This window comes from Narcine bancroftii, chromosome 12 (genome assembly GCF_036971445.1).
Source record: "Narcine bancroftii isolate sNarBan1 chromosome 12, sNarBan1.hap1, whole genome shotgun sequence".
Lineage (NCBI taxonomy): Eukaryota > Metazoa > Chordata > Chondrichthyes > Torpediniformes > Narcinidae > Narcine > Narcine bancroftii.
In genome coordinates, this window is record NC_091480.1 from 20,561,247 (window position 1) to 20,576,373 (window position 15,127).

Here is a 15,127-nt window from a genome sequence, read left to right on the forward strand (position 1 = left end):
GACTATAAAACGTAACCAAGGGACAATAGTATAAAACTCAAAATTCATCTTGTTAGGTCTGCAACTGAAATGATTCGCATTGAATCATAAATTTCCCCAAAAACAATGCTATTTAACAGATTAACACATTTTTTCCATTCACATTAAAAATCTGTAACAGGCCTCCTTCAGCATCAGAAACAATCTCATCACTTTGTTCTGGCTGTCAGTCAAATTCATGGTTAGTTTTTTTTTAATTTTCAGGACCTGGGCATCGAGACCAACATTCAACATTCCTAACTTCTCTCAACCTACCATAGCTCAAGTGACTGATAACATTTTCAAGTCAGGACAAAGTGCAACATAAGGAGGAATCCTGCAAGTTACATGGCCCTGCTGTCATTGTTAGTAGACAGAAAGCTTGGCAAGTGCTGTTGGTGTAGCCTTAGTCATTAACTGCAGTGGGTTTTGTCAACACTGTAGCCACAACCTACTACTAGTGGCAGAAGCAATAAACATTTATACTGGTTGATGGGAATACAAATGGAGGCTTTATCCTGGATGGCATCAAGCTTCATACCGGTGATCAGGGCAAGTGGAGTGTTCCATCAATACTTCTAACTTGCACCTTTGAGATAGTAAAAAAGGTTTTGGGATATTATCCAGAATTCAGCATCTGTATTATTAATGGTCATTATTTAGCACTTGTGGCCATAATGGACCATATGGCCTCTTGAGCCTGGTCCTCTTTTCAAAAAGATTGTACCTAAGCTGGCCATTCCTCACCTTTAATTCTCCAACTCATTAAAAATCTACCTGGATCTCAACTACATTTAAAAGGCTGCCTCCACTGTTTCACTGGGCAGAGAATTCCAAATTCACTACTCTGGGATAAACAATTTCTCCCATCTTAAATTTACTCCCTCAAATCTTTAAGTGATCCCAAAATTAGTCTCACCTGCCAGTGGAAACCCCTCGACTTCCATCTTATCGTATTTTTAATTTTTTTAAAAAAATCTCAAACAGCACAGTAACAGGCCCTTCCTACCTACTAGCCTGTACTGCTCCAATATACCAATTAATCTACATCCCTGCTTACTTAAAGGCAGCAGGAAACCAGAGCACCCAGGGATAACCCAAACACAGGGAGAACGTACAAATGCCTTACAATGTCATATTCAAATCCAGGTCACTGGTGCTGTAATAGCATTGCTAAGCTGTGCTGCCCTCATCTATCCCTTTATTTTACACCTCATCTGTCTAAACTCCTGTATTGCTGCAGGCTACAAAATCTCTTCATACGCTAACCCCCTCCTTTCCAGACTCAACCTCTGCACTGACTCCAAAACCCCATTATTAGACCATAACTGAACTCTGTAGAGCAGAGGTTCCCAACCTGGGGTATATGTACCCCCAGTGGTACATTTGCACTTTTCAGGGGGTACATTGGGTCTGAGAGAATATCCATTACTGTACAATACATGGTGTTGTAATCTGCAGTCAGATTGCACAATGTCGTGTTTTTTTCCCCCTTAATTTTTATAAAAATGTCCAAGGGGCACAGAGGAACAAAAATGTTGGGAACCCCTGCTGTAGAGTCTTGCTGCATGCTTGCAGCCAGACTGAGATACAAATGGAATTAAACTTTGTGCAATGATGGAATCTTCAGTGAAACGACTAAAGATGGTTGGTCCTAGCACATTTCCCCAGTGTTGACCGACCTCCAATAACCATCTTGCTTTGACTAACATCTGACTCTCACCATACGAGCTTTCCCCCATACTTCCTACTCCCTCTCCGACCAGTGGAAATATTCAGAACTGTGAGCACCTGAAAGCTGATCACTCCTTATCCTGAATAGAAGCTGATGAATGTTATTTCAGGATTGAGCATCACTTCCTGCCCCCACCCAAATTAAAAATTAACCATATCATAATACCTCAAAGGTTGTACATGCCCCACCTAATTACCCAATTTTTGCCACATTGTTAGTAATTCAACCTCAAACTTGTCAGAGGAAAAGATTATTTACAGTCATACAGCATTGAAATAGGTCTTCAACCATAAGAATAGTTTCCCATCTAACAAGTTATTATTGGCTGCTCTTGGCCACATCCCTCGAAGCCTTCCCATTTCAATAAATAATATTTATTTATTTTTATATATGTACTGCATATTTGTCGCTTGAACATTTTTGCACTGAGGACCGGAGAACTCTGTTTCGTCGTGGTGTACTCAATTGGATGATAATAAACTTGAATTATTCAGATCAGAGGCCAAGGAGCAGACCACTATCACTGGCACACTGCTAGTGCAAAACAACAAATTTACTATGAGATTTCAAGTTGGTATGACAAGAACCAACTTAAATTGAGAGCAATTAATTGAAAACTTCCACTCAAAACCAATTCAGAACTTGTCTTTAAAAAAAAATGACAAAACAATTTGTTTGCATTTTTTTTATTGCAGATGGGTTTCACATCTTAGAAAAAGAATCCCAAGATTTTTCCTCCTGTGTGTTTTCGTTTGGCCTCTTCGTGGTCCATGATGCCAGCTGAGGTTGTGAGAACAAGATATCTATGATGTAAAAATAAAGTTTTTATTTCTACAGAGCAAACTTCTGGCTTCAATTGACATTCTTTAATGCAAATAGAATGCAAAAACATGTCATGGTATGAAAGCAATTAGGGCCTGAAATATTGCTAGTTATATTCAAAAATCAATTCAACATTTCTGAGACTCAAAACAATGAGATAAATGAAAGAAAAAGCTTGTGCCTTCAACTGCTTTCATGATCCCACTCAGAATTACAATAAAGTATTTTTCCCAGAACTTTGATGCAGATATTTGACCCATCTTTTATAGCTCAATGCAAAATCAATCTAGTTTATCCTAATCCCCATGACACTGCAATTTCCAGCACCAAGTACTCAAGTTTTCTTTTCAACTCGACATTCACTCTCCACAACTCTGAACCTGTAGCCCTGTACAGATTCTAACGACTCCCTACATCATAAACCAACAATAAAGTTTGCTGTGTTCTCCAATTCTTGACGCCGGGTTAGAGTTAGCACTAATCTGATTTTATGCAACAGGAAAATTCTGAAATTAATTTTCTATAGATAATTCAAATAATGCATCCAGAAGATGTCTACCAAGAGCCAAATAGTATGAAATTTTTTTTTTTAAATAGAACAAGTAGAAATGCCAAGTTATAGCAGGACAGCACAAAGGCCAACTACATTTCAAACAGTTTACTGAGAAGAAACTTCTTAAATGCTTGATGCTCCGTCATGATCAAAGAACAATTAGAAGTGAATAAAGTTGGCATATTAAGAGCAGTAAATAAGTGCCATCAGCAGGAATTCTGCAATAATGAACAGCTGCACCAAATAATCCTATACACATTAATTCAAAATTAACCCAAACTCTGCAGTTCAGACACTTATCCTAAAAACACACAAGGAACATAAATAAACTGAAAGATTACACTGTCCCTTTTACTCCCACATTATTTGCAATTTCCTTTGCCAAATAGCCTTGAAAAATTAGTCCTCTTTCCCATCACCAAATAGAGGGAACCTCACCATCCAGAAATTGGATGCTTGTAGATTTTTTTGATGTTACTAGTTTCAGATTTAAGAAAAATGGAGAAGGCTCATGCAAGATTTAAGTTAAACTAGCTCATTCGTTCAAATCTATTGGACAGCCCTTGAGACACAATGTAAAAAATCTTAGATGTGAGTTCCACAGAATTGTGATAAGATGTAGGACTGATTAGTAAGAATGCATCAAGAGCAATGTTCCCTCTAATTTTTAGTAACCCGTGCATGCAAAAATCTTATGATGTGAAAATATTAACTTGAAATTGTTTCAAGATCATTTTGGCACAGCCTATCCCTCATGGCTAATAATTGAATACAGGTCTGATTAACTACTTGTTTAACCAACTAACTAGTTAACAGAACCAGTTTGCTAAGTGATTATTTTCAATGTCTATTTATTAATTACTACATTATTTTAGGTAACGAACCTTTTGGGTGCACGTTAATTTTCTTTGTGCGCTGGTTGCAAGATATGTGCATGCGCAAAGCTGACAGAGAACAGTGATCAAGAGGAGGAGCAGGAATTTTCTTTCAGACACTGGAAGCAAAATATTGATGACAACCTGGGGCTTTTGTGTATACACCCAAGTTCCAGGTTTTAAAAAAATCTGACTCTTGGAAAGAGGCAACAGGACTTGAAAATCTACACCTTCTACATCCAGACTCTGAAATACTCACATCACAAATGCATGCCAAACTGATAAGCAGCAAAAAACAAAATTTAGGACATGGGACAATATCAAGATTGATATGGGAAAACAAGCCTGTATTTCCATATTACCTTTAACTCCTAGCAGGTCCAAACACATTGCAAATCGAAGAATAAAAATTTGATAACCAAGACAACAATCTAATTAATGCAGATTAATGTAGATTGTCAATGAATACAAAATAGATATTTACAACCCAAATCCTCAAGAAACGTCCATGAAAATACTCAGTATAGGCCTAACTATCCCAAATATTTTTGACAATCTCTAGGTAAAAATTTTCATAAGTAAACAAATAGAAAGATGCAAATCACTCCAATATGCCTTTATATCTAGGCATATTTCTAAGGCTAATTCCTTGTCGAAAAGTGCAAGTTCAGTATTGATGGACTCTAAGTTTCAGAGTTGGGGCCCTTTATTCAAAACTTAAATCACCTCTCTTCCTTTTTTGAAGTATTTTCACAACCCAAAATAAAGGATTATCAAGAGAAGCACAAACAAAAGGCAGAAAACAACTTTTGAATCATTTCCAAATGTGGAAGATGCCAATTCATAGCAAATTTTTCACAAAATGAAGAGATATTCCTTTTCAGCAAGAAACTGATTAAGCAGTTTCATAAAAAAAATTTCCAGTTTCCATCACCATAATTGCAATGCATTCCTTCTCCAACCACAGCATAGCAATTGCATCAAGAAAATATTGGGCAGTTTACATTCAGTTATGACAACCACTAGTATCAATGAAGTTTATATCAAATGAGTATTTTACGACTGTTCATTCAAATTTTAAATAGCCAAGATACAATATCCAACACTCAATATCCAGAAACAAAATATCAATGATACGGCAGTACCACACAGCTCAAATGCTGGCTGAAAAACCTCAATTTTATCGTGACTCTACTCACTTATTTCCCCAGTTAATCATCAATAACTTCAGCACTCTATGCATCTAGCAAAAACTACTACACTTTTTCCTGCAACGCGGCAAACAGCACACACCACAAAACTATCAAGAAATAAGCCAGTGAACAACATAACACAAAGATGACATTTCAGAGGAAAATAAATTCCAAAAAGCTAGAGGCACAAAAGGGTAAAAGAAATAGAACTAGAGATCTTAAAACCAGGTACCAAAAGCTATGGGGTTAAGTCTGTTATTGAAAGTGGTAGGCAACTCCAATAAGAATCCGATAAAAGCAAGACCATTTACGACAGGTAAGATGCTTCAAACGAAGATAAACAGAATTTGCGTCAAAGTAAAAAGCTAACACAAAGCATAAAGACAGAAAGTCATTGAAAAGAATTATAAAAATCTAGGCTGACAAAAAAGTCAATGAACATTCTTACCCAAATTGACGGGAAGGTAGAAGAGCATTTTGCCACTTTTCCAGCTCTTTAACTTGAACGTCAAATCTGGGGCTAATGACACCACACTATTTGGAAATAAAATAAACAAATCAGGGCATATATAATCGATTAGAGAGCATTCAATTATCTACACAAAACAAAAATACAAGAAAACCATCTTGTTCAGTTAAATTAGTACACCAACAACATAAGATAAACATTGTTATTGGAACAAATGCGCAAATGTCAGATTATAAAATATACACACAAACAGCACTAACATTTGCAAACATAATAAAATAACGGCGATCCAAAAGGCAAGAAATTCCTGTGAAAAAAATGAATGCTTTCAGAAAAAAATGGAAATTGCAGAAAACAGATTATGCCTAAAAAATGGAGCATTTGAAAGACTTTCTAAAACAAGATCTGACAGAAAGAAAGTTGCAACATGAACCTTTACCTTATTCAATCTTCCTGTGAGATTGACGACGATTTTCCCACCCCTGTGATCATCGATAATCTCAAACTCTCCAATATAGCCTGGAAATATGAAAAGTTATTTTGAAAGCTTGGAATAGCCACACTTAGATTTACAAACACTTCATACAAATTCCCAATCTCTGCTCTTAATTTTAATGGTCTGCACCAGAATCTCAAACGAATCTGACACGCAAGAGAAAAATCTCGATTCAGATACAGCATTGAAACAAAACCTTCAGCCCACCAAGTTCACACAAACTTAAAACAATCCAATCCATATTCTCATCACCTCTCCTTCCCCTCAATCCACCTCAAACCCAGACTCTACTAGTCTTTAATTTATCAACTTGAACATCTTTGAGACATGGGAGCAAACAATTGCAGGAAGAACGTGGAAACTCCACACACAACTGGAGGTTGCAACTGAGCTGCAAGGTAGCAATTTTATGCTGCGTAATTGTGCCGTCCTAACAGTTTGAACTCTGCAAAATGGAACTTCCCATCTGAACTCATCCCATTTGACTACTTTTCAGTTATCCTCTCCAAATCTGCACTTTGGCTGGGTGAAATTATATGTCTCTGTAGGTGGGACAGATTGCACCTGAACTGGAGGGGAACCCATATCCCAGCAGGGAGGTTTGCAAATTCAATTGGATGGGGAAAGTGAAGAGGCAGAGGAAGGGGTGATTGACGCACAAGTAGACACAGTTGATAGGGAGCTTGTGGAAAGGACAGGCAGACTGGGCAAAATTGCAACCAGTGGATTGAGTTGCAATGCAAAAGGGAAACAGTTTTTTAAAAAAAGTAACAAGTATAGGACTGAAGGTTTCTCATTTAAATGAATGCAGAAGCAATAAAGTGAATGACCCTGTAGTCCAGCTATAGATTGACAAATATGATGTGGCCATCATGGAGTCATGGCTAATGGATGGAATGTGTGTGAGCTGAATATCCAAGGATACAGTGTACCAAAAAGATAAGCAGATAAGGTGGGGTGGCTCCGTTAGTAAGGAATAGCAGTCAATCATTAGAAATAGGTGGAATACGATCAGAAGATACAGAATCATTTTGGGTCAAGTTAAGAAACAGCAAGGGTAAAAGGATACTGTTGGCAATGATATACCACCTCCAAACAGTTAAGTAGCCAGCAGGTGGACAACAAATAGAAAATTGTCTGAAGGGCAATGTTCTGGCAGTCCATCAGCCCATCAAGTCTGCCCCCACAATTTAATCATGGGCGGAGTCAGCCCCACGACCCAGCCTTCTCCCATAACCCAGCCAATCAACCTATCAATCTGTATATTTTTGGGGTACAAGAGGAAGTCCAGATTTGCAGAGGGATTATTCAAACATAAACCTCAATCATTGGGCACAGTGACAAATCAGCTCCACTCGTGCCATTATGCCAATCTTTAAATGTAATCTCAAATCTAACATATTAAAAGGACAAGAACACATGCAGGATAGGTCATTGGTTTTGGTCTTCCTGCACGTGTGGTTAGAGGATTATCTGTGCCTGTTTAACTTTACCCTTTGAAGTTTCCCTTCCTTTTGGACACACAATTTTTATCCTATTACAAAAATACAATTCACACCTTGAACAAAATATTTACTGCTTGTTTATGAATTTTAAACAATAATGCATTGTCAAATGACATCTTACCATGCTTCATCATTACAGTCAGGAACCTTACAATCACTTTGGAGCATGGCCGGATGAGAACCTGGCGTTTTCCGCGCTTCTCTGCGTTGTTGATGCTTGTAAGGGCATCGGCAAGAACATTCATGCGCACCATAATGCCTAAAGAAGAAACATCATAGCAGTGTTGGGAACAATCAGAAGTGGAGGCACTGAGCCAGATTCATAAGAAGGCCCCTATCAACCTGGCCACTTTCTTTTCACGGCTATCTTCAGGCAGATTATACAGAAACCTTGTTCAACGCCTCCAGGTCCAAGTTTTCCCCCCCAATAGGCATCAGTCTGCTGAATGCAAGATATTTGGCAAGGTTCCTCACATTACATTCATGAGATCCTGGGAAAATTGGCTTCATGGATCCAGAATTGGCTTGACCGCAAAAGGCAAGTAGATGCAGCGTTTTCTGACAGGAAGGGAGCATTCTGTGATTCCTGGTCTTTATGATTTTTACAAATGAATTGAACAATTAAGTAGAGGAGTGGGTTTGCAGATGATACAAAGGTGTTGTGGATAGTGCAGAAGGTTGTCATAAAGTACAAGGTTAATACTAAAGCAAGGCTCTTAGCTGTATGGAGAAACAGATCTTAGGATACAAGTCCATACATTGTCCAACCTCAACATTGCCACCCAAGTGGCTAGGTTGGTTAAGAATTTATATGATGTTCATAAATCAGTTCAACAGCCACTAATTAACATTGCAGCTCCATAAAACTCTGTTTAGACACTTAAAAGAGTATTGCGTTCATTTCTGATCACCTCACTTTAAGATGTCGAAGCTTTGAAAATTATGCAGATTTACCAGGATGCTGTCTGGATTAGAGTAAGTGTCTTATGAAGAAAGATTATACAAACTAGGGATTTTTTAAAATCTTTGGAGCAAAAGAGGACAAGGTCACTTAGAGGTGTTATTACGAGTCATCGTGGGCACCTTTATCAAAGGACAGCAATGGCCAGACACAGACAACATTTATTGAAAAGTTTGCAGAGGATTTCAATGAAGTTGCCAGAGGAATATACTGCATGGAGTAGTGGTGGAGGCTGATAGAAAGAGACATTAATAACTTAGATAGGCTCATGGAGGCAAGATAAATGGAGGGTTATGGGTTGAGGGAGGAGTGGTGGTGGAGGCTGTACAGAGGAACATTTATGAGACAGGCACATGGAGGCAAGATAAATGGAGGGTTATGGGTTGATGGAGGAGTGGTGGTGGAGGCTGTACAAAGGGGCATTTATGAGACAGATAGGCACATGGAGGCAAGATAAATGGAGGGTTATGGGTTGAGGGAGGAGTGGCGGTGGAGGCTGTACAAAGGGACATTTATGAGACAGATAGGCACATGGAGGCAAGATAAATGGAGAGTTATGGGTTGAGGGAGGAGTGGTGGTGGAGGCTGTACAGAGGAACATTTATGAGACAGGCACATGGAGGCAAGATAAATGGAGGGTTATGAGTTGAGGGAGGAGTGGTGGTGGAGGCTGTACAGTGGAACATTTATGAGACAGGCACATGGAGGCAACATAAATGGAGGGTTATGGGTTGAGGGAGGAGAGGTGGTGGAGGCTGTACAGAGGAACATTTATGAGACAGGCACATGGAGGCAAGATAAATGGAAGGTTATGGGTTGAGGGAGGAGTGGTGGTGGAGGCTGTACAAAGGGACATTTATGAGACTTAGATAGGCACATGGAGGCAAGATAAATGGAGGGTTATGGGTTAAGGGAGGAGTGGTGGTGGAGGCTGTACAAAGGGACATTTATGAGACTTGGATAGGCACATGCAGGCAAGATAAATGGAGGGTTATGGGTTGAGGGAGGGAAAGAATGTTCATGTGGAGCAGTATAACATCACAGGCCAAAGGCCTCATATTGTTCCATTTCTAATATGTTGTGAATGTTGTTTCTTAGCAGATTATGTATAGAGACAGGTTCCCAGTAATGAGTCTTGCTCAAAATTACTCCAAAACAACCCAGCACCACCCCAATGCAGAACCAATCTTGAAGTGTCATCTTTTGGTCCAATTTCTCAAGTGAGAGGATCTTACAGACACCTCATTCAAATTTATCAGACTGGGTAGACATGGGGAGGGGGGAGACATGGGGAGGGGGGAGACATGGGGAGGGGGGAGACATGGGGAGGGGGGAGACATGGGGAGGGGGGAGACATGGGGAGGGGGGAGACATGGGGAGGGGGGAGACATGGGGAGGGGGGGAGACATGGGGAAGGGGGAGACATGGGGAGGGGGGGAGACATGGGGAGAGGGGTAGACATGGGGAGGGGGGAGGAGGGTAGACATGGGGTGGGGGGGAGACTTGGTGAGGGGTGAGACATGGGGAGGGGGGAAGACATGGAAAGGGGGGAGACATGGAGAGGGGGGGAGACATGGGGAGGGGGGAGACGGGTAGACATGGGGAGAGGGGAGACGGGTAGACATGGGGAGAGGGGATGAGAGAGGGATGGGGGGGGTGAGAGGGGTGAGGGGAAATCAGCCGGGGGACGTTGATTCAGGGCCAACCGGTCGGCATCCCATCTTCTCCCAGCCCGTAAAAGGCGGCAGGAAAGCCCGGGCCACCCGAGCAGCTCCCGGGGTGGGGAGAGGCAGCCCCCCGTCCACCGCTCCTTCCCACCCGAGAACATCGACCCAACGTGGGGGGGGTGGACCCGCAGGCGCCGCCGCCGCATCTTCCCAATGAACTGCAAGGAGTTTGGAAGGGGGGGGGGGGTGGGGGGAAACTTGCGGACACAGGAAGGTGGTGGAATAAATTAACACCCTCAACACATGTGCCTCAGGTCAATAACCCAACAAGCCGCAGCACGGCCTCTCCGACTTCAAATCAGTATCAAAATTACATCCCGATTCCCTAAAACGAGACCGATATAAAACGGATTGCAAACGGCTCACTTCCTCAGGCATCTTACCCGTCGGTCAATATGGCGGAAAGAGGAAGGGGGAGGGGAAGAGGACGCGCGAGGCATCATGGGGCATTTCAGACCTTGGCGCCTTCGCTCCGCCCCACGCCGGCGTGACGTGACCATGACTCGAGAGCGCCTGGTAACATAGCAACGGCTTGCCGGGCTGAGGGCGGGAGGCGCCCCCCCCAACTGCTCCCTTCTGATGTGCCACTCTCCCCCACTACCCCGTGATGCTCTCTTCACCTCTTTGATGTTTCGAGAAGATCCATCCTTTCAAATCCAAAGATGGGGCAACTTTTTCCCCCCAAAATATTCTTTATTCAGAATAAATTATTTGCAAGGCAAGAAAAGCATTCAAGCACCAATTTATTTCTTTTTTTTTAAATGGTGTATTTATGGAAATTAATTTATAGCATCGGTAATGCACAATAAAGCTGGCACAAAACAACACATTTTGTGACACGTGACAATAAATTCTAATTGTTTGCAATTTCAGGACATGACACAAAATTTGAGCAGAAATTGGTGCAAGTACCAAATAGTCCATAAAGTTATGCAGAAATGTACATTTTGGATTTATATATTAAACTCTCCCCATCAACATGACTGTTGTCTGAAAAGGGCATGCAGAATCATTCCCCTTCCACCTCGTTGACAGCATCTTTCAAATGCATCCAATACAGGATTATCAGAGCCAGAACTGCCAGACTGAGCAACAGCTTCCTTCTTCCCACAGAATGCTGAACAAGCAAAGGAGCTGCTCACGCTAACCATCCAAGACTCTCAGATTGACAAAACAATATCTGTAATACTTGTCCTGCATGTGTATTGTTAAACTGTATGTGTATTATGTCTGATTGTGCATTTGCATGCTTTGCACGGAGAACCAGAGAACACTATATAACACGATCTTGGGAAGGCGATGGTCCTCCATTCTGGAGACGTGACCTACCCAGCGCAGTTGGATCTTCAGCAGCGTGGATTCGATGCTGTCAGTCTCTGCCATCTCGAGTACTTCAATGTTAGAGATGAAGTCGCTCTAATGAATGTTGAGGATGGAGCGGAGACAACGCTGGTGGAAGCGTTCTAGGAACTGTAGGTGATGCCGGTAGAGGACCCATGATTCGGAGCCGAACAGGAGTGTGGGTATGACAACGGCTCTATATACGCTAATCTTTGTGAGGTTTTTCAGTTGGTTGTTTTTCCAGACTCTTTTGTGTAGTCTTCCAAAGGCGCTATTTGCCTTGGCGAGTCTGTTGTCTATCTTGTTGTCGATCCTTGCATCCGATGAAATGGTGCAGCCGAGATAGGTAAACTGGTTGACCGTTTTGAGTTTTGTGTGCCCGATGGAGATGCTGGTAGTCATGGTGGGGAGCTGGCTAATGGAGGACCTCAGTTTTCTTCAGGCTGACTTCCAGACCAAACATTTTGGCAGTTTCGAATCCACGCTGCTGAAGATCCAACTGCGCTGGGTAGGTCACGTCTCCAGAATGGAGGACCATCACCTTCCCAAGATCATGTTATATAGCGAGCTCTCCACTGGCCACCGTGACAGAGGTGCACCTCAGAAGAGGTACAAGGACTGCCTAACGAAATCTCTTGGTGCCTGCCACATTGACCACCGCCAGTGGGCTGATATCGCCTCAAACCGTGCATCTTGGCACCTCACAGTTCGGCGGGCAGCACCCTCCTTTGAAGAAGACCGCAGAGCCCACCTCACTGACAAAAGACAAAGGAGGAAAAACCCAACACCCAACCAACCAATTTTCCCTTGCAACCGTGTCTGCCTGTCCCGCATCGGACTTGTCAGCCACAAATGAGCCTGCAGCTGACGTGGACATTACCCCTCCATAAATCTTCGTCCGCGAAGCCAAGCCAAGACGAGACAAGACTTGTGCAATCAGATGATAATAAACTTGACAACTTGAACCTGTCAGATCCTTCTAAACTTTTTGGGAATTATCACTATCTGGATTTTTTCATTTTAAAAAATAAAATTGATTACAATCTTTATACAGGCTTTATATCAAATCATTATATGATCAGCAGAAAAACCATGTTGGAATTTATGATGTACAAATGCCACTTCAGAGAAGTTTATTGTCCATTATAATTCATTTGATAATGCTTGATGGAGGTGTTCTATGTGAGGTTTGAGGTGTATTTGTGAGAAAGGGATTTCAGAAGTTATCACGATAATTACTTACTGAGGAGCACAATTAAAAATCATTTTAGACTGAAGCCAGTTCCTTGCAGTTTTCTCCCACTGGCCTTTGTATGGCCAAAAGATTTCTGTCCATTGGTAAATGTAAGCGTCTCCATGCCTCCCATAACTTCTCTGGACTCCAAACTGAAAATCCAGATTCCCTTCTTCATCCATCGTCGTCTGCTGCATTATCACACCAAGCACCATTTTCAGTCACAACCACCTCCCATTTAAGATGAGAAAGCATGGGCTTGATTCTTGACAAGGCTAACAATAAAGGAGTGTTGGCTGCTCATTGTAATTGCAATCACAAGGTCAGAGCTTGAACTTTAGCTTCAGACTAATCACATCTTATAAGTCCTACACTTATTTTCTGGTACTATTCAATTTTTTTTCACCATTGTGGGTACGCCCTAGCCAAGGCCTACATTGCCAAATATATGGCAGTTCAGAATCTACTGATACAACTTGGCAAGGAGAGTGCCAGATATATAGTTTCACATGCATCTTGCTGAGACACTAAGCCCAAGGCTTAGTGATACAATGAAAGGTATCGAAGACAATAACTGCTTATATTACATAGAATGAACTGATTGGTTGATGCTGGCTTTGAAAAAAAGCAGGATTTTTCACCTGGTACTTGGCTTGATAGTCATATGTGAGATTTATTTCCATTTTCTCTCCATCTGGGCACTTTCCATTCTCTCTCCCTTCCCATTTCTTTGTCTTTCAGCTCTCCATCCTTCCTCTCCATTCAGAGCTATCCCCTTGCTTGCTGGAGTGCCCTCCCTCCCCTATTCACCTATTACCTCCTGCCTGTAGTGGGACTGTGCTCCTCTCCCTGCCCCTCCCCCAACATGTTGTTTGAGCACCTGCCTACATTTTGCTAATACTTGAAGGGCTCAAGCATGAGACACTGGATATGCATCTTTATCTTTGCAATATAAAATACACTGACCTGTTGATTTTCTCCAGGATTGCGATTTTACTTCAACCATGGTGTACTTATGAACAATCCCTCTATTCTCTCTCCACAATTTAACACATTTTTTCCACTTTCCCAGTTATAACGAATGGACCTCTACCTAAAACAACAACTCTAAGTCTCTCTACTGATCTTGCTGAACTCTGTTTATGATTTGGATCAAAGTCACATTGCAGTCAATACTGAAAAATATGAAAGCATTATATTTGGTTGAGCCTTTAATAGAAAAGTTACAACAAAGTGATTGGTATGTATTAAATGATTATTTAATGCATGCTAATCATCCTATGATATCTAATAAACACCAATGATCATTTCTTATTTGAAATTGAAAATTCTTTTCAATCTTTTTATTGGTTTTAATGAAAATACACTTGGCATTAATAATAAATTAATACTGTGTTACAAGAATCAAATAACAATGAATAAGGTACATATGAATCCATGATAAGAAATGGAAAAAAGGAAAATAGGAAAAAAAACATATTCCTAAACTAAGATCAAACCCCACTATGAGGGATGCTGGCCAAGTTAAGGAGTCAATTACTAATAATAACTATGAGGTCATGGAAAAAAAAAACAAAGATAATTAATCTAGGTTTTGAAAGTAATTGAGAAAAGGACCTCAAAGAGAAAGAAAGTTAAGATCCATTGCAGTAGTAGAACATCTACTTATTTTCTAAAGACAGATATGCCATCACATCCGACAACCACTGAGTATGAGTAGGAGGGACAGCATCTTTCCATCTCAGAAAAATGGCCCATCTAGCAACAAGGGAAGCAAAAGCCACTACATGGGATTGTGAAAAAGTCAATCCATTGGCCCAATCACTCCAAAAATAGCAACGAAAGGGCTATGAGTCACGTTAATATTAAGAATTAACGATAAAGTGCAAAATACTCTTTACCAGAAATTAAAGAGCAAAGGACTTAGCCAAAACATACCTTCTTCAGTTCTGCATTTTTCACATTTAGAGGATAAAATTTATCTAACTGATCCTTGGAAAAGTGTGCTCGATGGTCTACCTTAAATTGAATTAATGAATGTCTAGCACAAAGAGAAGACGAGTGAACACATTTCAAAATAGAACTCCATGTAGTTTCAGTAAATAGTTGTTGAAAGTCTTGTTCCCACATTTTCTTAATACCACCCAGAGAAATGCTCCTTGCCAGAAATTAAAGATCGAAGGACTTACCCAAAATAA

The 15,127-nt window shown here is 40.9% G+C and overlaps 1 protein-coding gene across 1 annotated transcript; it reads right to left on the reverse strand.

The window, feature by feature from the left end:
- Positions 1–2,423: 2,423 nt before the first annotated feature.
- On the reverse strand, positions 2,424–10,840 carry rps15a (ribosomal protein S15a). Its single transcript, XM_069904774.1, has 5 exons — positions 10,738–10,840; positions 7,788–7,925; positions 6,105–6,184; positions 5,645–5,730; positions 2,424–2,556 (listed from the first exon to the last, which is right to left on the reverse strand). Exons 2-5 carry the CDS (start codon positions 7,918–7,920, stop codon positions 2,463–2,465), a joined length of 393 nt encoding a protein of 130 aa, XP_069760875.1. The 5' UTR covers positions 7,921–7,925; positions 10,738–10,840; the 3' UTR covers positions 2,424–2,462.
- Positions 10,841–15,127: the final 4,287 nt, after the last annotated feature.